General features: G+C 43.7%; 1 protein-coding gene across 1 annotated transcript in view; it reads right to left on the minus strand.

The window, feature by feature from the left end:
* LOC136429850 (fibrocystin-L-like) overlaps positions 1 to 24,349 on the minus strand; it is a 47,873-nt gene that overhangs the window by 10,738 nt on the left and 12,786 nt on the right. Inside the window, exons 22-55 of the mRNA XM_066420327.1 lie at positions 23,467 to 24,131; positions 22,532 to 22,961; positions 22,008 to 22,385; positions 21,624 to 21,764; positions 20,936 to 21,113; positions 20,153 to 20,300; positions 19,556 to 19,712; positions 19,098 to 19,310; positions 18,520 to 18,723; positions 17,785 to 17,955; positions 17,219 to 17,355; positions 16,519 to 16,749; positions 15,785 to 15,883; positions 15,055 to 15,305; positions 14,207 to 14,397; positions 13,580 to 13,721; positions 12,922 to 13,134; positions 12,292 to 12,520; positions 11,764 to 11,932; positions 11,023 to 11,289; positions 10,194 to 10,330; positions 9,641 to 9,770; positions 9,022 to 9,166; positions 8,426 to 8,529; positions 7,873 to 8,040; positions 7,184 to 7,417; positions 6,324 to 6,475; positions 5,730 to 5,838; positions 5,086 to 5,282; positions 3,933 to 4,206; positions 3,305 to 3,470; positions 2,459 to 2,700; positions 1,466 to 1,641; positions 60 to 729 (exon numbers count right to left, since the gene is read on the minus strand). Of these exons, the coding sequence (XP_066276424.1) occupies positions 60 to 729; positions 1,466 to 1,641; positions 2,459 to 2,700; positions 3,305 to 3,470; positions 3,933 to 4,206; positions 5,086 to 5,282; positions 5,730 to 5,838; positions 6,324 to 6,475; positions 7,184 to 7,417; positions 7,873 to 8,040; positions 8,426 to 8,529; positions 9,022 to 9,166; positions 9,641 to 9,770; positions 10,194 to 10,330; positions 11,023 to 11,289; positions 11,764 to 11,932; positions 12,292 to 12,520; positions 12,922 to 13,134; positions 13,580 to 13,721; positions 14,207 to 14,397; positions 15,055 to 15,305; positions 15,785 to 15,883; positions 16,519 to 16,749; positions 17,219 to 17,355; positions 17,785 to 17,955; positions 18,520 to 18,723; positions 19,098 to 19,310; positions 19,556 to 19,712; positions 20,153 to 20,300; positions 20,936 to 21,113; positions 21,624 to 21,764; positions 22,008 to 22,385; positions 22,532 to 22,961; positions 23,467 to 24,131 (7,518 nt within the window). The remainder of the gene's footprint in view (positions 1 to 59; positions 730 to 1,465; positions 1,642 to 2,458; positions 2,701 to 3,304; positions 3,471 to 3,932; positions 4,207 to 5,085; positions 5,283 to 5,729; positions 5,839 to 6,323; positions 6,476 to 7,183; positions 7,418 to 7,872; positions 8,041 to 8,425; positions 8,530 to 9,021; positions 9,167 to 9,640; positions 9,771 to 10,193; positions 10,331 to 11,022; positions 11,290 to 11,763; positions 11,933 to 12,291; positions 12,521 to 12,921; positions 13,135 to 13,579; positions 13,722 to 14,206; positions 14,398 to 15,054; positions 15,306 to 15,784; positions 15,884 to 16,518; positions 16,750 to 17,218; positions 17,356 to 17,784; positions 17,956 to 18,519; positions 18,724 to 19,097; positions 19,311 to 19,555; positions 19,713 to 20,152; positions 20,301 to 20,935; positions 21,114 to 21,623; positions 21,765 to 22,007; positions 22,386 to 22,531; positions 22,962 to 23,466; positions 24,132 to 24,349) is intronic.

Consider the following 24,349-nt stretch of genomic DNA (forward strand, 5'->3'; position numbering starts at 1 on the left):
GTATGAACTTTTTATTATTTGCAAGCAACATCCCTGCTGTCCTCTACATATAAACCAACCTGTTTGTACTGCATTCACCGTCATGGATGTCAGGATGAGCAGATCATCATACGAAAGGCTGTTATCTGCAGTTCCGTTTATGTACTGGGGTGGTGGGTCTCCTATCTGGATCTCAACGATCATATTGTCGGCTGCACGGCGGCGACGCGAGCTGTCTTCGCGGACGACGTCCATCACTCGCACCTTGTCGGCCGGGATGTTCAGGAACAGGCAGAGGTTGTTCACTAGCTGGTCGGAGGAGAAGAAGTCGTCTACCGTCACCGGCGGCATCCCGAACGTCAGGACGATGACATCGGATTGTCTGATAGTTACAGGAGTAGACCCTGTAAGAGTGAAGTACAGAGTCTGCCATTCAATGTCCATAAAGTTCGCTCCAGGTGAATCGCTCAATGTTGGCTTGAGGTTCCCGGCTACGATTCCTCCTGTGGTAGGGTCGAAGTTCTTTGGTTCGACGAAACCGCCGTTCACATACACGTCCAGTCTTTCAGGCCTGGAGTAGTAGATGCCGACAACCATGGACTTGTCCGCGTCGGTGTTGAGGAGTTGTAGCCGCAGGTTCTGCGGACTGAGCCCGCTGAAGTGGATGAGATATTCCTTCTCCGTGGCCACGACAGCCCAGAAGGTGGAGATGCGCTTCTGGCATGTGTAGCCGGCACACCACCCGTGGTCCTGATAAACACATTATACATGTTTAACTGAAAGATTTTATATCTGAAAATATAGCGTGAATTTTGAATTTAGCGTGATCCATTACAGAGTAACTGTCTCACTACGTATAGGAAGGTTCACGATTCTAAGTACGCATGGTGGAGACAAGAACTGTTTACAAGTCACCTTTGACTTTGCGCATGCGTACTTAGCATCGTGAAACAGTAGCAACCGAAAGACGATAAGCCTTGAATTTATTTTAATCTAGACATTTTAACACTAATTATAACGTATTGCTTTTAAGAAATTTTGATTGAAGCTTTTAACTTCCAATGTAACTCAATGTGTCTTTAAGGGCAGTTAACGTTATGGTAATTCTAAACAGTAATCGCCACGTGAATGATTTGAAATGTTTCAGTAAATTTTGTCAGTGTATTGTGAATGCCAGAGCAATTCAGAGCCCAGTTTGAGCGCCTTGCTATAGTCTGTACAGCTGTCAGTACCGAACAAAATTCATTCTTTTAAACCTACCTGAGGTCCGTCAAAAATAGTTACTCCAACAACTGGATAAAATTTTGAAACAGTCAGACGTTTCTGACAGCATCCACTGTCTTTCGTCAGTGACCAAGGATAGGCCTGGAAAACCAGGTTTTATACAAAATCTCTGAATAGATATGTTAATGAGGTTAAGACAATTTAGGATGTCTTGACTTAGTCTTCCAAAGAAGATTAATTCAAGACAAGGTCCGACAAGTACCTGAGGTCCGTTCAGGAGGTCTATGTACCCGTCCGCCAGGAGTGCCACAGGTGACAGTCTGCGGGTCTCGGTGTCGTCATCCAGGCTCTCGATCACCAGCATCTCGTAGTTGAGCTCGTGGCACAGGTGGCCGTGCAGCTCATCGTTGTTCAAACAGTCCGGAGTTCTAACGATACCTGCGTACAAAATACAATTGGGGATGTCACTAGAGCTCAACTACCACACCGGTGAGCTCTTGGTTCCAATACGTTGCTAATTGGGAAGTCCCAGTTCAATCCACGGTTAAAGGGGCCCAAAACAATATTAGGGCCCGAAAATAGGAAGTTGAAAGTCAATTTGTTTAGTCATTTCTATACATGATTAGTTCAACCAACACTAGCACAATGTATACCTACGTCCATGATGCCAACCTACGATGTTGTTGTGATGTGAGAACTCACTGAAAATCGTCGCCGGGGTTTTTGTAGGCTCGCGAAACTAAGGGGATCATCGTACGGCACTTTTTTGCGAGGATTTAAAATGCTCAAATAATGAGTTATTACGTAAATGAGCTAAACAGTGTTAGTAAATGTCCCTACCATAAGTATTTCAGATTTTTTTATTTCCATTTTTTGGGCTCTTATATTGCTTTGGGCCCCTTTAAGACATCTCGTTTGGGGCTGCACCCGTCTTTCGGAAGGGACTAGCAAAGCAGCCCCTACCAATAGAAATACTCCCCCAAATAGCAAGGAAACCTGCTGCCCTATGCGCCATAAGGAGTTGCAAGGATCTGAACCAACAAAAATACAATTATATAATACACATTGGTCCTATTGGTCGTACTCTCCTGAGAAAGAAAACGTTTCACACATGTTTCCTAAAATAAATTTAAGGTCTAAATACTTTGAGTTTACATGGCCGGTATTCCCAGGAACAAATACATGTCACTTAATCAGCGAAAGTCATCAGAAATAAAACCAGAATAATGGCAAGCAAAACAAGGAGAAGAAATACCTCTTCCTGCAGTCACAACTTGACTGATGTCCATCTGACTACCGTCCAGGTCAGCTAGCATGGTCTTGGGGATGCGGTAGTCTCCCAAGCCCCTCCTGGGGTCACCGTCCCACTCCCACTCCGCCTGCGGGATGAGGGCCCCGGGTGAGCCCGACGGCAGGAAAGAACCGTCACGGTCTTTTATGAACGTCTCCTTCTTCCCGTCACACTCCATGTCCACGCAGTCGGCTGGGTTGATCTTTCTAAGATACAATTTTCATAAATACGTTGATGAAAGTTAGCGTGGTCTCCCATCTTGGACAATCAAGAAGGTGATCGAAGAGGATGTGGGTCTTCAAGTCTCTGTCATGCTCGAAAGGAACCTATGGCGTCATTTGCGTCACCTCACAGAAGATGAACTGGCCTGAACTGAAGTTTAGACATCCAAGTAATAAGATATGCAAATAACAGTTACTCAGGCAACTGAATAAGATTTGGAAACAGTCGGACGTTTCAGACAGCATCCACTGTATTTCTTTAATGACTAAAGGGAAGGTTTGAAACCAAAACTATGAAATAATTTTTTTCAACAAAAACTTTCTAAGAACCAACAGTTACAGTTTTCTCCAGTTAAACTTGATACTTCACAAGTTGGTGATTGATATAAACACATTCGTTTCATATTGCCCGCGGAACAGCTGGCGCAAGATGTCTGGAATTGATTTTCACATTGAAAGATAGAAATTTATCCTATTTTTACCGTCATTAGGTACATGTTTGTACTGCACAGATAAGTCTATATACGAGAAAAGTGCAGTACCAAGTACTTGAAAAGAAGATTTACAAATTCAATCTCTTCTTTCTTACCCTAGGGAAGGCCGTCCAATGAAAGCTATGTTGGCTTCATCAACATCTGCAAAATGGAGTCCCTCCGTCTCTATCGGGTGCATCCCGTCCTCATTACTGTTCCAGGTATGGAACACGACGTCCTGAAGACCGCCGCATGCGTCGCCGAAGTTGGAAAACGTCACGCCTGAAGAGTTCGAAAAAAAATCTCAGTGTAGAATACTCCCATTGTGTACCTGGTTGTCTTAAAACTGTTTCCATTAATGACATTATGTATACGATGATTTGCCTCATCAAATATGTAGAGAAATAGCAATTTGAAGGACAAATATACACTAGTATAATGGATAAAACATCCAATATTCAGGACTCGACCCAATACGTCCTACCGCGCAGAAGGAACCTCTGGACTCCAGGCCAGCTCCAGCTCATGCAACATTTCCGGGACCTTTCTGGCAACTTTGTCTTTGACCTACCCTTCTATTAGCGTCCCCGATGGACCTAGCATTCAAATGCCAATTGTGGAACTTCGGAAACACACCACTGTCACAAACAAACAAACCAGCCAACTGACTACAAAACCTCCGTTTCCACGAAGGTAATAATGGAAACAGCTAAAGGATGTACTAAGACTTAGACTGGCACTCACCCTTCACTTCAGTGACACCGAGCAGTGCAGGGTACGCTAGGTGAGAGTCCCATGGATGATGAGGGGAGGCACTGAAACCAGAAACAAAGCCGGGGAAAGAGATACCGATGTTTCCTCCCGCGGTGCCCTTCTCGCTAGGGAAACCCAGGCCTCCTAGCGCCAGGGCAATCTCAATGTTGTCGTCACTTAGGTCCAAGACGTCATCTTCACAGTTGAAGGCTGAACTTCTTCCGACGAAGAAGGAGTCTTGTATCTGCACAAACTTGTTTTTGCCCTGTAGTCAGAAAAAGAAAGATAAGTTGTTATGTTTACCTTCACAGAAGGTAAAACCTAATGTTTCTTCCTCTTATTCCGTTCTAGAAAAATATGGTCAATGACTTTGACCAAGAGAGCCTGAACCAGACGGCTGTCACCATGGTTACTGGTCAAGTATCAGGTGGCAGGACAGAGTTAGAGGGACTTGTCACCATATATTGCATGTGTTAAATGAGTAAGAATAAATAGTCTGGGAGCAGTAAGTCGTTAAGATAGACCATGTCACACATGTGAAGGAACATTTTACGAGTGTGTATTTGCTTTCAGATGTTACCTCTCTTGTCAGTAAATTAATTTCCTTCGGCCCAAGTCGAATGTTAGAAAGTTAACTGAAGAAAACTGATGTGATAATATGAGTGGCTACTACTAAACTCAGGGTTAGCTGTCACAGATTACATGTCGAAACAGGAAGGCACAACCGCACGCCTCTACAACAAAGACTTTGTCAACATTGTAATTTAAATCAAGTAGAAGATGAGCAACATTTCGTCCTAGATTGTAAATTAAACGATAGTGTACTTTTTAACCTTATCAAAGAAAAATTCCCATATCTCAAACATCTAAATGTAACAGACAAATTCATATTTCTATTACGCCTGGATAACCCTTGTATAAGATATATTTTCTGTTCATACATTTACACATGTACAATGAAGCGAGAAGAAGTCGACTCTACTGGACTATCTTAGTTTAATAACACGTTTGTCTACTCTATATGTTTACAGCTTGTATTGTTGTATTTATGTCCTTGTATGTTCCATGTGTTAAGTTAGACGACCTGCACCTAGCCCCTCGGGGCATGAATGCACAATAAAGGTCTTTCATTCAATATACAGACCTGGTGAGAGAGGGACGGAGGTCCTATGATTGACGTGAATGAACCGATTCCGTTGTCCACAGACGTCACGTTGTTCAGGACAGCGCTGGACACAGACTGGAAGTAGAGCCCGTAGCTGTAGCACTTGTAGATGAGGAAGTTGGAGATCATGGAGCACTCCGGCAGGCCGTCCTCATACACGTGGGTGCCGTGGAGGGCTGAAATTCAGATGGAATCCAATTAGATTTTCACTTACTGTAATATCCACATCCACATAATCTGTATCATACATGTGAGCCAACCCACATACATACACACATAAACATTCATATTCTCACATGACAGACTGCAATAAAATAATGGCACATTTTCACACGCATGGTGATGTTCACCCTTAACTAAGTTACACCTGTCAAAAGTATTCAATTTCCATCATTTACCACATCGAATTTGTGGCATTTTCAATCTTATTAGCCACTCATTTGTATGTTTGTTACCTGTTTAAGTTCCACTTCCCATTAATCATACGTAAATTACCCAAAACAATGCAGTCGATGTCATTAGCGACATGAATTGGCAACATATGATGAACCTGAAAGGAAAGATAAATACTGTGTACGTTCCATCACAATAATATGGAGAAGGAAGAGTTAATTAGTGTTTACCTGAGTGGATGACGTTTCCACTCCAACTGTCAACCGGGTTGTCTGCACCAGGACACGGCTCGCCATCCAGGTGCAGTCCGATGCGTTCCGCCCCGGCTATAACATTATCCTGCGTAACGGGGGTTTGATTAAAATATTGCCCTTTAGACATTCCCAATGTTCTGATAATGACCGATTTTATTATCGCAGACGATACTTACGATGTCATCTAACCTTTCGATAACTGATCGAAAACATGTAATAGAAGACATCTGTAAAAAATGTATTTTTTGAATTACTTGTTCTACCTGTACATTTCTCACCCACTCTGACCATGCACTTTTCTGCCGCCTGCGGTACCAACTTTGAACCTAGGCCAAGTCAACCTTCCCCTCCTGCCAGTCTCCGGTTTCACCATCTTCCACCTCACATCCTGTCACTCTACAATATTCAAATAACTACGAACACACACCAAGACAAACACATAGCTCGAAAACAATGCCAGTGTTCCAGGCACAGGTACATCATATGGCTGACAAACTTGCAAACATTGATGTTTGTCGCGTGCTTTAACTTCCCTATCGGCGGCCACTGATGTCCCTTGGATCGACTCACCTTCAGCACAACGTTTGTAGCGTCCATGATCTCCAGAGCGGCCTCCCACTTCTCGCTGTTCTCCTCCTTCCGGTCCTGGTAAGCTCCAGGCCAGATGGACAGGGCGATCAGGTTCCTAGTCAGCCTGTTTCCGGACCCTTCGATCACCATTCCTTAAAGAAAGAAAAAACGATTGGTAGATGTCAATGTGCAGATCTTGGCAACACCAAGTCCGTGTGTGTTTTTAGAACACTTTTTGACAGATAAATCGAAGAGGCTAGGTGGGAGTCACTCTACCGACAGTGAAAGTCTGGTAAAGGGCACAACGTCGGGACATGTCGACCATCGAACCCGGGACCTATTGGTTTTCAGGCCAACGCTCTATCCGTTGCTCCACACCTAGTGTTCTCTAAGATAACCAAAAAGATAGAATCGTTGAGACACACAGTTTACAAGCGTTCCAGTTCTACACTTAGATAATCAACCACGCTTTTCAACGTAACGGAAAGAAATATTTCTAGTACCAGGCAATTTGACGATTCAGGTAAGTAGATTGCTGAACCGTTTGATCTGTTTCAATTCTGTTAGCATATGAGTCATGAAATCACGAGACAAACCTCTGTCACAGTGTATAACAAATAAAATATATGTAATTTCTTGTATATATATCATGTTATCAATTATCATATTTATCTATTATTTGTTATCATTTACTATTATAATATCTATTATCATTTTTCTCTGATTTGTAAGATTTATATTAACTACTGCCTACGTGAGGGATGAACTAGAAAGCCATCGTGTTTTTTCTTCCCCTAGCACGTGAAATTACATAGTGCAATGAATAACTTAAAAATCTAAATCAAACATGTATAGCTTACCCTGCCCCACAGTGTGATGCACAATGTTGTTGACGATCTCCAACTTGCTGGTGCCATACACACCGATACCGGGAGAGAAGCCGTTGTGGAAGGCGTTGTTCTCGACCTTAGACGGTTTTGCATCTGATACGTCTCCAGTGTTGACGAAGGCCAGAGAGAAGCGCGGATCGTAGAAGGCGTTCCAACCTTCCTGCCCAGTGTGGTAAAACTCCACATTCTTGATCCGTGCGTAACCTGAAGGAAAACAAAACGTTTTCTTTTGTTAAGTGCGTTACCCCATGACGTTGTACAGTGCAGGTCAGGAACAATGACAAGGCTGCTGACATAACACGTCATATGATCCCTTATTGTCCTATATCATTCATAGCGATAGATATGAGAAAAAAAATGAGATATTCATTCATCGAACAGATCTCGATAAGATATTTGCCTTTACCCTTAGCTTTGTGACAAGTTACAACTCATTCTATCAAAAGAATTAGTCTGCTATGATACAAGTACAAAAAGGCATAACTTTCTTTTTACTCTCCCTCGTACATACTAAGATAATATTGGCTAAGATACGTTCCTCCTGTTCTTGTTTATATACTGAACAACACCCCTTAGTTGGGGTAGTAAAGCGTTAAGGGGTAGTAGTGCATTTATTTGCGCTTCCTCACATTGATTTTCTGTGGCTGATTCTGCCTAACCTGTATATGTCTGTCCTCCAGTGTTGAAGGACCCAACCAGCACCCTGGCGCCGAAGGACTCGGTGAAGAGTCCCTGGTAGTCCGCGCCCTCAATCCGGATGTTCCTGGTGAGGAGACCCACCTCCGCTGCCATGGTGTAGGACTTCCCGTTCACCGTGTCGCTGTGGTCTATTGAGATAGGAAAGGATTTTTTTTTTCAAACTAGAAAATGCTTTATAAAAGTACGATTCATGTACAAGAGTGTTGTGCTTTGATGTCCCGATGCTCGTTTTTATTCAGTTAATGGCGCAGTGAAGACATCTTCGTGAGCTGATCATGACCTATGATTCTTTATTCCTATCCTGGGCCATGCGGAGTGATACAACGTACTTTTTGAGTGATATAAGTTAGTTGAATTCGAAGTTACCTAGGTCACAAAATAGGTGCCTAAGGATAAAGTGATACCAGTTCAATATGCCTGATGAGAAAGATAGTGCGGATCTTGAATATGTACGAAAAGAAAATGTGGTTTTGAGAAATAAACCTTACTAGACCATATACGACTTCAACTCACAGATGTGCTCAAAGGCAAGGCTGGAGTTCAGGGTGAGCGTTCTGCCGTCTGCAGAGACATCGGCGATCTTAAACGTCTCCGTCTGCCAGGCGTCGAAACTGGTGCTGCATTATTTGGTGAGTAAGAGCACGTAAATCCCAGCAAGTCACCTCTACTGTCACAATCCTATACATAAGACTTTGTATCCTCTCCGGAGTGGATGTCCACCATACATTGTGAGGGCCATGTTTACAGACGATCAAGGATCTACTAGTAGTATATATTTTGTTTGAACTTTATTTATTAATGAGAAGCTCAAATTGGCCTGCAGGTCGCTTTCCATTGATGCCATGAAGGGCCAGACAAAATATAATAAAGATACATATTACATCATTAAAGTTCTGATAAGACATTGTGTTCGTGGTTATATATTGATATTCTGAAGGTCTCTCGCTGATGTTGTTGGATAACCAGTTGACTGCTTCTGCTTTGTCTGCTTGATGTTGTGCTTTGGGCTCTGCAGTATTTGATGTTTGGTTAGGGTTGCAATGAGTTACATCACAGCAATCAATATCTTCAGGCCTTAGTTTGATAGACATCAAGTGAGATTTCCTTACGAGGTGATGACGATTTCCTCATCCACCTGCCAGTCCACGGCCTCTGCTAGGGTGATGGTGTCTGCACCTGTCGCAGCTGTCTGTGCCAGGTGAGTCCAACACACGCTCCTGTCCTTACCGAACAGGTCCAGGCCTCCAAACACACCTGGACAGCAGATACATGCACATAAACAATTAATGTGTTTGTGTGTGTGTGTGTGTGTGTGTGTGTGTGTGTGTGTGTGTGTGTGTGTGTTTGTGTTCGTGTGTGTATGTGTGTGTGTGTTCGTTTGTGTGTGTGTGTTCGTGTATGTGTGTGTTCGTGTGTGTGTGTTCGTGTGTGTGTTCGTGTGTGTTCGTGTGTTTGTGTTCGTGTGTGTTCGTGTGTGTGTGTATTTGTGTGTGTGTTCGTGTATGTGTGTTCGTGTGTGTGTGTTCGTGTGTGTGTGTGTGTGTCCTTGTTTTTCTTGTCCAATAGAATGCTTATCCTCGCTTATGTGTAGAATTTACTGTTTTTACTTGAAGCATAATAAAAATAAATGTATTTGACAGGTTTACGTTCATTTTTGACAAAAATCTGTCAAAGACCTGCAAAAAGTGCCAGTCATTGTGATTCCATGAGTACTCATACGACCCCCACCTATTGCCTTTGCTCCTACGTTCGGGCCGTTCGGTACAGGCATCTCGGAGGTATTGTGGTCGCCATGGAGAATGATGTGGACGTTGCCTAGATACGGATTGTCTGGCCAGCCAACGATCAGACGCCCTCCCTGTAACAGTGATAACATCCATGTACACTCAATGTGGACCTCTATTCGCCCACTAAACATTGCGCTAGCTACGAAACATGTACAACTTTCTTCACTCCACCCAGGTGCAAACTTAGGCACCTGACTGCGTTTGGAGAGATAAACGGCGGTGGAAAGATAATAACTCGCTGCCCATACGGCCTCAAAAAGGCATTGGGACTACCTTTTACATTATCATGCGTACAGTTCTCTGTATGTGGCACTGTTAAGATAAGTTATAAAAACATGAGTGCAGTGACACATTGATCTTGTCTGTCTAAAAGCAATATACAAAAAATAAAATAAAAACAGTAGCAATATTTATAGTCAAGTGCGTGTACTGGGTTCCAGTTATATAAGCCTTTTTCCACTGTTTTAAAACCATTTTGCATCTCTGTTACTTACCTGTATAAAGATGTGGGTGGCTTCCAGTGTGTAGTCCCTGTTGTACGGATTGGCTGGATCCCACAACTCCAGAACCGTGTAGATGTAGAGTTTCCCAAGTTTCGGCAGATCTGCATCACCCAGGACCAACCAGGGCACTACAGAAAAGTTGCATTGAAAGAATAGACCAAATGTGTTTTTTCTAAATTGTTTTTATTCATTTTGCAAAATAACAAATAAACACAGTAAAAATACAATAAGGCAACACATATACCACGGATTCAAAGCAAACGTATGACACAACAAACAAATAAAAGACAAGAATCAAGAATCAAAATGACACCAGCAAGCTAACACAACACTAACACAGGAGACAAGATGTAGCATAAGTGTATGTATGCATACAACGAGTTACATGGCTACTTCAGTAAGAAAGCATGAAATCCTTAAAACGGCGATCGCTGATGATGAGCGACCGTACAAAGACCAAAGTTGGATTTTGTTTAACCCTTGTTTTCATAAATGGAATATTGTGCACGATGTTATGGTATGATTTAAAAGACAACAAAAAACACAAAACGCAAAACCAAAATTCGTTCCTTGTCAATAAAATTTGTTAAGAAATCTGTCACTTTGATAGTTAAGAGGTCAAAGCGCGGTCGTCGTTCTCTTATGGAAAAGGGGGGTTGAGGAAAGTTGATGTGTGGTTATGTTCTGTCCATTTGCTTGATTTGATTTCGATCTCCATTAGTTCTTCATCACTATTCTTCTTGGTGTCCATATTAGAATTATACAAATTATAGCAACGTAAATATACAACAAATATGAAGCAGTCTGGCCGTTGACTTACCTCCAATAACCTTGACGTCATCGTTTTCCTGGAGAGTAACTTGAGATCTTCTCCTCCTCGTGTCGGTTACGGAGGAACTGGGGACCATGAAACCGTCAGTGTCCATCTTCCAGGTGAGGGTGGAGTACGTGACGTAGTCGTCAGGCCGCTGACGGTCGGGTGGGACATCGTTAGGGTCGGCAGGAGGGAGACAGTCTTCATAAAAGCATCTGTAGACCTGCATGTTCACGCTTCGGTCCACCGGGGAGGATTCCCCTTTACCAGACACTGGAAAAGATAGCATTACACAGTTTAGGCTCAGGACAAACAAGCCCATAGCACGTCCAGGATAAAAGATTTAAAAAATCGAACTTTCTGCTACAGTACCAAGGTCACACACCAGGAAGCTCAAAATTGACTTTGAACTTTGTCTACCCAATGCCTGCCAATTATTATCTAAATCCATCCCAAGGTTCATAACTTATGCTGACATCCGGAAACATACACAGACACACACACACAAAGGAATACCTTCACATGTCATGGAGGTAACAATATTTTTCATGGAGGTTACAACCACGCCCATTGCAAGAGGCATTGTCTGTGGATTACAAACCTTCCGCAATCTCTGGTTTTTCAATTTCCTCTTTATTTTTCCTTGCCTAAAGCACATTCCTGCAGAATATTGTCTTGCTAAAAGGGGTGAAGAAATGCGAACGAGACTGACTTAAATTGAAATATGGTGTTATTACAAAGATGTACCTATATAGGAGAAGGTTTTTCCATTTGCCTCATCAAAGTACCAGTCCTTGTTCTCGTTGCCGGTGTAACTTATAGCTTCCGCAGACTCCTCTCTGTCGTCTTCTTTGGCTAGCGAGAATCTGTCAGGAGTCTGCGTGAAGCTGTGCTGCATTATGACGTAGTCAGTGTCCTGGAATACGAACGATTGAGTATTACTGAATAGATAGAGAAATGAGTAAACGCGTGACTGTGTTGTGAATTGTTTGGAACTACAATATGTAACAAACAACGTTCTGATGCTGGTCTACTCATAATTAACAAAAGCTATCCAATTACATCTGATTCTGTATCTGTATCTGTATCTGTACAGTCGGTGTAAGCCCTCAGGCGCAATACACCAGCTTTGCGGCATTTTGCAAATAGAATTTTCTAAATATTTCAAAAAATTCACAGTTTTAGGATCAAAATGGCAACGACTTTTGTCTGTTGGTGCCACTTCGCGAATGCGAATCTTGTACCCCTTCCCCCAAAACGGATAAATATTCTAACCTCCATGTCGTAAAATTTCCCCGAGTACGTCAGGTTGGTGATATGGGAAGAGTCCTGGAAGCCGAACGTGTAGGTCGTCTTCCCCACCAGAACCAGCATCCAGCCCGGCTTGTGAGTCATTCTCTTCATGGCCCAGGGCACTGACGTGTTGCCGTACTCGTTCTTAAACACGGCGTTCCTCATGTCAAGGGAGTCCGGCTGGACATCATTGAAAGCAAAACGGTGAAACCTGACAAAGAAAAGATCAATATCAGTATTTCTGCACATTATAAGACCAGATTTAAGACAGTAAGGTTGACTTGATAGATACGTTTGTATGAAAATCACAATTACAATTCTAGCAAACTAGACAGTAACCTCCTTTGCTGACCTTCTGGGCAGGTCCTAAATAACAACATTAACTGCTAAATAACACTAAACAGCATCTGATCGTTTAGTTCACGTAAATCGTACGTAAAGAATTTCCTTCATGAAACAAACGCATCTTTACGCGTTATTTAAGGAATGCTTAAATATAGACTTTCGTGCAGTCTAGATAAACATATTTAATGACATTTAAGTTTAAGATGTACGCAAGAGTTACAAGACGTTTGAAAATACTCTTCGTGTTATCACAACATTCTGACTGACCTGAGATCAGCGTCCGTACAGACAGACCCTGGGTACCTGCCGGCACTGAACTCGGCATTCTCCGCACATGTTGGTGGGAGGGTAGCGGAGGAGGGGATCACCGTGCCACCAGCGGTTCCAGTTACCGAACCATCTAGATCTTCAATCCATCCCTCGTGTTCCCAACGGAAGGCAGCCTTGTTGGTTGTGGAATAGAATCCAACCCCTTGAGCCCTGTGAAGTGAGCAACAATTTCATATTATTGCAAATGTATGTTATACGTGTATCAATATACTTTACTGAACTAGAGCTTCACTTTGTATGTTTTTTTCTAAAAATCATGGAGATGAAAATTCGCACAAGCGATGTAACGTCCGATTCTTTTACTGTGGTGTCACAAGCATGTTCCCATAGCTCAAGCTACTGGTAGCAGCTTCAAACTTTAGATCCTGGTTCCACTTATTTGCTACCTGGCAGACCCCGGTTCAATCCTGAGCCGGGACATCTCGGTTGGGGCTGCATCCATCCTTTAGAAGGGACGAAAAATGGGGCTCTCGTGTTCGAGAAAGTACCTCGCTCGCGTTAAAGAGGATTGGGCACCCTCCCCGTTACACAAACAACTTTCTGCTCTATATGCCACTAAGCACTACAAGGGTCTGGGTGGAAAAAAGGAACTGACCTGTACGGGAAGCCTGCGCAGAGGTCGCTGCAGGTCCCGGTGATACTGGTGAGCTCGAACGCCGCGCAGCCAGCTCGGTCAAAGTTGATCATCTTCGCCCCGTCGATGGTCAGATATCGAGCAAAGGGGAGAACCAGCCCAGCTACATGACACATCAAATGTTGCACATTTAGTGTCTGTATTAGTAAGACTTTTGATTTAGTATGGATCTTGCAACTCTCAAAATGATAGCATGGTGCACGTCATGAACACATAGTGTACACCGGGAACAAGAATGGGAATGTCATGACTAGTAGATATTGAAGGAACTGGATAATTTCTTTACGTTTATCTAATAACTATTATAGATTCACTGAATAAAGTCTGTGAGGTTCCGGGAACAGAATCAGTATCCTTTACAAGGCCGACAGCCCCAGATTACAACTAAAAAGTAAATTGGAAAGAAATATGATCAATTTTTCAACTAGCTATTCGCTAACATACTCAAAGCTATTTGAATTTGTGATGCAAGATTACCATCACTGTTGAACGGTACAACAAAGGTATTCCTGTGAACATTTACTCTTTCTTCTTACCCTCCAATTAATTTATAGTTTCTAAAACTCTAAATGATTAATCAATAGTGACCTTTAGTGCACTCGTTGTTGGTGGAGATCACTCCGTGTCCAATCAGGGTAGCATTGGTAATCTTGGCAAAGCCCCACTCTGAGAGCCGCACGATTCGCTTCATCTCGATTCCAGCCAAGTGGTTATAGGCCAAAAGGAAGTCCTCGAACTGCACGGCTCCAACGTTTACCCACTCGGCACCTTTCTCATTCCTGTAAGCACAGCAGCAACGGCGGGTCAACAACATACTCTCAACGAGAGACAAAATATATTGTAATATTTGAGTGATAGCCTCTAAATTCGACGTATTATGAAAATGAAGTATCCATGACTATTGGTAAATAACCCTGACAAAGCTGCTCTATAGTCACCATTAGAACCCCTAATTCTGCAATAGCTGAATAGGTGCTTGGGAATTTTGAATCTGAAAGTTGTGAATGTCAACAACAAGCCTAGTGAAATTGAGTACACCAAGTACAGTTCGAGCATCTTCGCCGGATAGCTTTAAAGAAGGCTTGCAGCTAGATGTGCATACGTTAGATGCGACGGGTCGTTCGGTGTGATATAACCAGCTTTTGCCGCCCATGTGCCTGTGTGTTAAGTCCCAGCCCCCTTCTCAGTGGACCCGCGGCACGCTGGCGGCGTCGCCGCGACCGATCGAATTGACAAAGCACTCAACGAATTTCATTGACAAAAAAAAACACGAATCTTTTCCAGCTCTGTGTGTTTTGTTGTCTTTTTGGTAACACAAGTCCAGTTTAGGACGCAGCGGCGCCGCCAGCGTGCCGCGGGTCCAGTGAGAGGGGGGCTTTACACCGAAAGACGGTTATACCTACAGTATAGTTCAGGTTAAAAGTGATTGCTCTCACCTCCAAGCCGTGAGCCCTCTGAAGACCGCAGGTTTTGGCTTGGCACTCCGCGAGCAGCTCCCTCCCTCAGCAGGGTAGTACTCCTGGAACACCCACAGCCCGAACCAGCCCTGGGAGTGCACGGTGTTGTTTTGGAACTCTCCGAGCGGAACTCTTCGCGGACAGATGTCTGGGTCGTAGGACGCGCCGTCGGGATGCTCGTGCATACGGTACCAGAAGCCGAAGTGGGTTCCTCCTGCGGCGTGGTTGTGCTAGTGCAGGATAGAAACACGTACGGCTCCGAATCTGACTTCCTTTAAGAGACTCTTGAAGTAACGGAAATGAACTAAACGAACGGACAAGGACCATGAACCAGCTTTCGCCCTACTATATGTTGTATGTTGTAGCAATTGTATATTGTTGTACCATAAATATGTAATGATATATGTTGATGGAGTTATTAGGACTCAAATGACTGTGTATCTCTGCTATATTGTATCTGACCCTCACCTATTCCCTAATGACCAATGAAAAGCGGCCTGCGTGCAAATTTGAGCTTATCATGAACAAAGGTTCAAACAAACAAACAAACAAACACGACAATCATTTTAAGTCGGTAGCAACATCAGGGTTCATAATACCTTTTTTTTTAATTTTGAAAAAAATGGAGTTAAAGATCATGTGGTAGAAAAAAAATAAATTTCGTCCACAAAATGGCATCTTGTATGCTGCATAGAGAACGCAATCCTACCCGAATGGTATTGTTCGGGTTAGTGACCCAGTACCCAGCCGGCGTGATGTCATCGTTCAGCAGACTGGTGCTGGCTCTCACGAACAAAGCAAGGTTATACTGTAACACAACAAGGACAACAGTTGATATATGTCCAAATAATAGACAGAGCATCATTCGTTGATGAAGGTTAGACATCCAGGTAGTAAGATACGCCAACAAATAAATAGTTACTCAAGCAACTGGATGAGATTTTGAAAGCGTTGAGAGCATCATTGCATTGAGAATGGCACCGTTCAACGAGCTACTAGCTAGGGGGCCGAAACCTACACCGCTTCTTCCTGACATCAAACTCTATCGGCCGCCAAAAATACCATAGTGCATGTCCATGACAAAAGTTACAAAAACCGGAACTTCTGCTGCATTACCAAGGAAAACCACCAGGAGGACCGAAGTCGACCTTCAGAGATTCTTAATTTATGCTCACGGACCACAAATACCAGGAAACACAAATTCGGACACACATACGCGCGCACACACACACACACACACACACACACACACACACACACACACACACACACACACACACACATACACAGACGCACACGCATAGACGTACAAGCACACCTAAAACAATACTTCTATTTTCATGAAGGTAACAAACAGATTTTTTTATAGGACCGTCGTACATGTACATTGCCTGTTTGCAGTCACGGTCATGTAAGCATACTGGCACAGTCTGGACGCTTTACCTGAATGATGTTTCCCGTTTCAATGCCGTCTTCAATGAAGAAAGCTCCGCCCATGATGTTAAAGACCACGTTACGTTCCACCAGTAGGTTGTGTGTACCGTGCATGGTGACCGCCCTGTTGAAGCTGCGGTGAATGGCACAGCCGCGCACGTACGAGCTGCTCATGTCACCGTTCAGATGGGAGTGGATGGGGTAGCGGCCCAGGCGGAAGGCTTGTCCGACGTACGTCAACTGTAATCAAGGGTTTCATGTCAAACTTATGCTAGGGTCACATTTCCAATCCGGGGCCCGGCCGGGCAGTCTTTGGGAACGAAAAGTATGATATAAATGACAACAAAAAACACAAAACGTACCCCAAATTATCTAAGAGCATAGCTTGTGCAAATTTATTTACATACACTTTGATTTTTCGTTTCCGCAAACAGCCCGGCCGGGCCCGGTTAGGAAATGTGACCCTAGCATTAGTCAGCATCCACAACATACAACATAAACAACAAATACATGGGATGGCATATATGGTCGAAGTCATTTTTCATAACTTTTTGTTTGACTACGCAAAAGTAATTGCTGATTCTAAACTGCATCCGTGCTTGTCCTTGCACATTTGTACATGGTGCGGGTGTAAAATGTCTTTGAATATACTCTGATAAACAATGCTACAAGGTCTTTGACTATATAAACAAAGACCCATTAATCTTACCTCTACATGCTCGATGCGAGCGGTGACGAGTCCCGCATCTGGTTCTGGCTGGTGGATGAGAACATGGCCGCCGAACTGGTCACTACCAGTCTCTTCTCCGAACCGACCCTGGAAGCACGTCTGTGTAGCAAATTCCCCTATGAGATTAAAGCGAGTAAAGAGTGACCTGTTGAATTAATAATTTCGTCCAAAACAATGATACATGTACGAGCAAATTTGTACACGTCCGTGAAAGCATGATATTAGATATTACCTGAACGCCCAGGATAAAAGGATAAAAAACTGTTCTGCTGCAGTTCCTAGGAAAGCCACCAGAAGGCTCATAATCGGCCTTGACCATCGTATTCCTCAGACCTACCCACAAAACTACAATCCGACCAGAGGCTCTTAAGTTATACTGACCACAAACTTCCTAAAACACACAAACACGAACACATCGTCACACGGACATACCAAAAACAATACCTCCATTTTTTTAACGGGGTGATCGGAAGTATTTCGGAGTAACTCAACTTTCCGTACCTGGAATTTTATTTCGAAAGAAAGAAAAACAAATCTTGACATACCTGTGTCGAAGCCTTCCTCGCAAGCAGGGATTTCGTCGTGCCAAGAAGCATCATCAGAGCCCCTGATGACGACGTTCCTGGTGAGGAGGGCGACTTCTCCTCGGGTCTCCAGCGTCACTCCTGCGTTTGCGAACGTCTCCTCCACGGAGATGTGCTCGTAGTCCAGAGGTTCTAGGCAATTCGGAAAAAGATACAACAGGTAAACGTTTTTAGCCGTACATAATTTCATCAGGCTGGAAAATCACTGGATAACAAGCTTCTTTATTCAAAACCAAGATACTGTATATTATGCATATACAATCACATCCTACGTTTCGGTAAACGTGTGGGACCGCATTGTTAGCAGCGACACCTAGCTGCAGTGCGAAATAGAACCAATCAGAACCATCTTTGGGGAAGGTGACAGGCGTTCACCGAAACATCGTCTGTGATATTCTATGTATCACTTGTGAAAAAATAACCTTGTTATTTGCTGAAATTCATATGTATCTACCACCTTAATTTGAATAATTCATCTCCAGGATGCACAGAGCAGAAGAAAAGCGATTCGCAGAAGACAAACTTGCTGTTTATGCGAATAGGGCTGTTTAGCCATAACCGATGCTGTAGGGCTGATGTGAATTAGGATTTTACTATCATGGTCAATGTGACCGACGGAGGTCATCTCCAGGAGCGTCGAGAAATTTACAAAACACCACAAATTGCACATTGATAATCTTTATGTCGAGTGCTAACCTGTGACGGTGACGGTAACACCATCTGAAGCCACTGACGCTATCTCTCTCACTTCCGTCTCCGCCTGGCTGTGTCGATACCCGGTCGTCGCTATGGCGATGCTGTCTCCTGCCTTCCACGTGACCGGCTGCTCCAGAACGAGCGTTGTCTGCCCCGCTGCTGCCGTCTGGGCTAGCCGAGTCCACGTCACCGGAACAGGGGAGCCTATGGAGGAGAGGAAAATCATCGTCAATGTTTTAACTTTCCTTATGCAACGCATGTCATTTCATGAATATGAAACACACAACAACTCCTGGGTGACGACAGCGGCATACTTGTACCTGGACAAATCGCAAACCTCGCTGCTGACAGAAAGAACTGGAAACTTACAGTCGCCTGCGTAGCAGCCGACCAATGATGATGATGCAACGCAGGTAACGTTCAGTTACGAAATTTGGAAAACTGTCTAATTCATTTCTGATACGTGACCGTACGAAACGGGAAGTCTATTCCGCCCTCCTCCTAGTAAGACGTTTGGTTTGCCACTTGAAAACAGCTCTGTTGTTTGGCCACTTGTTGCAAATGTAAACAAATGTTACCATGTATGTCCAGCGTTCCGTTCCGAACTCCCAGAACTTTGGCACCATAGATGGGCAGCTCCTTTGAGCGAAGGTGACCGTGAAGAGTGATGGTGGCCTGGTGCTGGAAAGGTTCCTCCTCTGTACCGACTTGGAGAGTCCCGCCATCCGTGATGAGGATGTACTCGGACTGAAGGTGCACATCTCCCTCATCATGGAACAAAAGGGTTCCACCTGTGTAATCGATGTGTTATGTTATTGACTTCTGTTTGCTTGCAAATAGTCAAATTTTGAGCTATATCCAGACAGTAAATTGTGCAACTCCATAAAGAGACTTAATCACAGAGACCGCGGTCGCTGAAATTATGACTAATTTCAATCTACTCCAAAGATTTTGCCCATATTTCTGGATGTCTTCATTATGACATTCAGAGAGTGGCAAGGTGTTTTATCTTCTGGAATATTACTTAATTTCCTACCTTGGATGAGCAGCATCCTGAGTATTGGTGTGTTAGTATCCAGCAGCAAAGTCTGTCCCTCATGAACAATGACAAAGTCTCCCTGCTCGGGTAAACTTTCCCCGCCCCACGTGTACACGGAGGACCACCTGTCCACGTAGTAGAAGTCTGCGTTGTCCTGGAGACATTTTGCACATTATCAAAGGAAAATAATGAGATGTAGTGCAATCATTATAAATCAAAGATTGAGGTATAATCGTTGTCTTTATTGATATAGATGTGTCTATGATGTAAACAAAGGAGCCCGAACAGAAAAGTAAATCAATGCACGTTTAAGAATATGTTCAGGTCAGACCTTGAAGAAAATGTTGTATTTCCGGCTTGATAACGACCCTAGCCTGTGTGAGTGGAGTGGGGTTATACCACTAGTAAGGGACATAACATTTTAGATCTGACTTCGAATCTGTCTGATGAAAACGTTGTAGAATCATTTTCCAACTTGTTTTCCTCATTTGGTATAACACATAGTCAAGGTGTCCAACGCTGTGTGGTCCAGAACGTACAAGGATATTTATATACGTTTGTGATTGCAAATTTTTCAACCTGAAAGTGCCTTACCTGTGTAGCGATCCCATCAATGGCCTCTGCTCTAACTTTAGCCCTCACGCTTCCACTGTGGGCCTCAGTCACACAGACGATCTCCGTATCCGATGGTATCCCAGAGACGATACAGTCGCTTCCCGCAATAGATACGCGTGTGATAGCACTGGATCACAAAAGGAGGTAACAAACCACGATTAATATAATGAACGCCATTAATAATGTCCATGTTGATACTTTTATGAAACCAAAATACAAAAAATTATGATAATGTTTAACAGCAATGACAGTATTATTCAAATAACATACATGTACGCCATCGCGCCAAATATACACCCTGCAATAACAGGACAAGGGTTTGCATTTTAGCGCAAACGCGTACATGCATGTTAATTGAATAATTACTATCATTGGTGTCGTTGTTTGATTCCATCAAAAATGTTGTACTTTGGTTTCATACAATCTTCAAACATAGTGCAGCTAACACTTAGTGACATAAAAGTTATTTCAGACTTGTCTCAGTAAGAAATCTTGTTGTTATTATGTACGGACGCAGGGAACGGTGCATAATCATCATCTTTCGTATTTACTCCGGTGAGGTACACTACAATAACAATAATCAAATCAAGGTCATAAAGTTGAAAAAGAAGAACCACACAAATCATACCGAAGCTTAGTTCCGGTGATGATGACAGTACGAAACCTGAAGTCATGCGTAAAGATACATTTTTCAATGCATAAAAAGTAATGCTTTACGTATGTTCTACGGATACTTTACATGTACTTAAAGATAGGATTTACCGAAGCTTAGTTCCGGTGATGGTGACGGTGGTTCCCCCTGCGGTCCCTCCTAGGCCAGGCGAGACAGAGGTGATGACGGGCGTCAGGCTGCTGTCATAGGTGAACGCGTCGCGCAGAGTTCTCGTCTCTTTACCGACGACAATGGCAACATCACAGCCCACTGTCCCACTGGCTAATCCTGTTAATGGTGAAATGGTGGTGGTGTGTTTTACTACTCCATGTTATGCCGTTGTTTAGCAATGAAGTTGTTATATTCGGGAAAGAGGTTCACCTCTGACGGGGGTACTGATTGTGGCTCTGTTTGTGTGTTTGAACGTATAACTCAAGATCCTTTCGATAGATTTGTATAAATTTCGTTTAATGGGCATATATGAGGATCTGCTGGGGTCTCTAAGAAAGATTTTGGGCTCCCTGACAGCCTTTACAGGTCCTGTAGCGCTACAGGAAGACACCCCCTTCGTGAAAGTAATCTGATTCAGTCCTTGGACAGGTACAGCTGGTCAGCCGTCCCAAACGAATGACCCATCATTAGGGAGATTAAGGGAAGAAGGGAAGGGGAGGATCGCTAGCATTCTTGATGGCTACGCTACGGCATAATGAGATTCACACAAAAACTAAATATTAATAGGAGGGATAAGATCTTCGATTTGTTGTTATATCTTGCTATGATCAACAAATAAACACTTACCATCATGTGCTGGTAGTTCACAATGTACATGGTTGGGCACAACACTGCTGACTGGGCACGTAAGACCACACACGGTCACAGTGGCGTTTTCAGCAAACCCAGTTCCCGTTAGTGTCAGAGTACGGCCTCCTCCAAAACTTCCTACCAGGGAAACATGATTCAACATACTAAGTTAGTGGTAAAGAAGAAATGAACCTAGTGATACAGGTACAAATATAAATTCTGGACAACCTAAGATGAACATGAAAATCAACGTCTACGGTGACCAAGAAGTCGCGTGTATGACTTCGTGAATGCAAAAAAAAGATGTTAAAGTATAGAAACATAAGATTGAGGATTTCACTGGGAAAATATGAACTTTAGGAATCTGTCTATGATTCTCACCTGTTGTTGGTGTTACTGCTAACAGTGATACCTCGTAGCTGAACGTGACCGCTGACCTCGCCGTTCCCTTGGCAACCACCGTCACGTCCACGGTGTAGTTACTGCCGGCCACGTGGTCTCCCAAAGTGCAGACGATTTCTGTGTCTGATGACGAGGCAACGGCACAAGGGGCGCCATCAATGGCCACTTCGTTGTCTCCTGTTGTTTGACCGAACCCAGACCCTGTGATTGTTACCGACGTCCCACTGGTGGCTTCGGCTGGGCTGATTCCACTCACATTCGGAGTCAGGGTTGAACTGTACGTGAAGTCTTGTGGAGGGTAGGCCTGCCCATTCGAGACCACAGATACTTGAACCTGGTGGTCACTTTCATTGGTTGCTGAAAAGAAAATGCGTTGACAAGAAGTAAGCAACATTGTTGGCCAAATAATGCTGCATACAGGCTTCGTAAAAAGGAACATAAAATAGATTAGATACAATGTTGTTGAGAAACTTGAATCTTGAGGAATTCTGAAGATTGAGTACCTGCAGGGGTGATACATGTGACGGTGGAGAGATTAACAGACAGGATTTCGCAAGTCTCTCCGTCCATGGTTACCGTAGTGTCACTGCCAAAGCCGTTGCCTGTGACGGTCAAGGTGGTACCACCGGCGAGACTCCCCTCTGATGGTGACATGGAGTGGATCACAGCCTGGCCGGTCACGAACGCGTTTGACGCGGCGTTTCCCCGTCCGGCTACATGCACCCTGACAGGTTGGTCTCCGACGGGGACGTTTCCGGCTTCGCAGGAAATGACGTCATCGGTAACTGACGTCACTGTACATGACGTCGCTTCTCCAAAGGTGACCGTTATGTCGTCTACAGAGGTTCCAAACAAAGTCCCTGTGATTGTGAAAACAGTGGCAGATCCAGTAGTCGGTGGATCTATAGTTGAGATCCTTGGGGTTTGTGTGTCCTGTGAACAAATCAAAAGGTTGGTGATTACTATTATATAATAATGCGAATTAGATGAGAAAGTCTTAACCTAAAAAAATTGTATATCGCATGTTTGATTAAGTTTACCTAAACTGAGGGAAAAGATGGAAAGATTGCTTTTTTGCTCCGTTTCTCATTCTTCTTCTTCAAACAAATAAGGTCAGTGACCTGGACCAGACGGCAGTCATCATGGTTACGATAAAGTAAAAGACACCCTGTGGTTTTTTAGTACATTATGTAGCAAGAGGCAGGAGCTTATTAGGCCAGACCATGTGAAGGCAAACATTATGTATTTGCTTGCAAATGTTACCTTAAATTGTTTTTAGTTGAATAAATCCGTATAATGTAGAACAACTTTATATTGTCAATATTCACAATCTAATCTAAGACAACTAAGTTACAGCTTCATTATCGTATTGTCACCTCAGTCTTTATATGTTTTCTTAACACTTTATCCTCAACTGTGACAATATTTCGACTCTCACCCTGTAGGCATATTGGCATCCTCGGCCACAAACGCTGTCGACACGATATCCGTTTACCACCTGACTAACTGTGACGTCCCTGGTTCTTTCAGATGCCGCTTGAGTTACGCAGATGATCTCGTTGTAAGATAGAGACTGAATATCACAGGGAACTGTTCCGACCGTGATGGTGGTGCTGTCTACCGAAGACGCGAATCCTGATCCGCGAATAGTGAGCTGGGTTCCTCCTTCGGTGGAGCCTTGCTCCGGGGATACATACGTCACTTCCGGCATGAGAGCGAACATACGAGACGCTTCCCCTCCGAAAACGGCCATCCTGGCATATCCGCGGTTCTTGATGTTCACAGACACCGGGAGATAGGTTCCCACTGGCATGGTGCTTCCAGGGCTAACCGTGCACGTGATGCTATTGGTTGTTGCTGATGTGACATCACATGAGTATCTACCAATCAGAACCTCATTTTCGCATGTACTTGTGCTGAAGCCCGTACCCCGAATGGTGATGGTCTCTCCGGCAGTACCGTGCGTGGGGCCGAGGGAGGTGACAGTCGCCGTCAAGCAGTCACGGAAAGCGAAGGTAAACTGAGAGTCGGAGGATGCAGTAGGCGGATCTTCGGGGCAGTTCAACACTTCACTTGTTGAACCTGGGCATGTCTCTCCAGATGCTAGAGATATGAGGAATATGTCTTCATTGGTATAGAAACAAACAAACAGAAGTAATCAAACTGAGAAAAAACAGTCTATGGGATACGTATGCAATAATCACAAAATGAATCATACGAAAATGTGGTCGAGTAATGAGGTTCGTGGTTCCAAGTGTGCGTGTGCGGTGAAATGCATTAATTTGTCAAAGATGGAGGCCCCTGAGATATAAACAAAACAA

This window comes from Branchiostoma lanceolatum, chromosome 1 (assembly GCF_035083965.1).
Source record: "Branchiostoma lanceolatum isolate klBraLanc5 chromosome 1, klBraLanc5.hap2, whole genome shotgun sequence".
Lineage (NCBI taxonomy): Eukaryota > Metazoa > Chordata > Leptocardii > Amphioxiformes > Branchiostomatidae > Branchiostoma > Branchiostoma lanceolatum.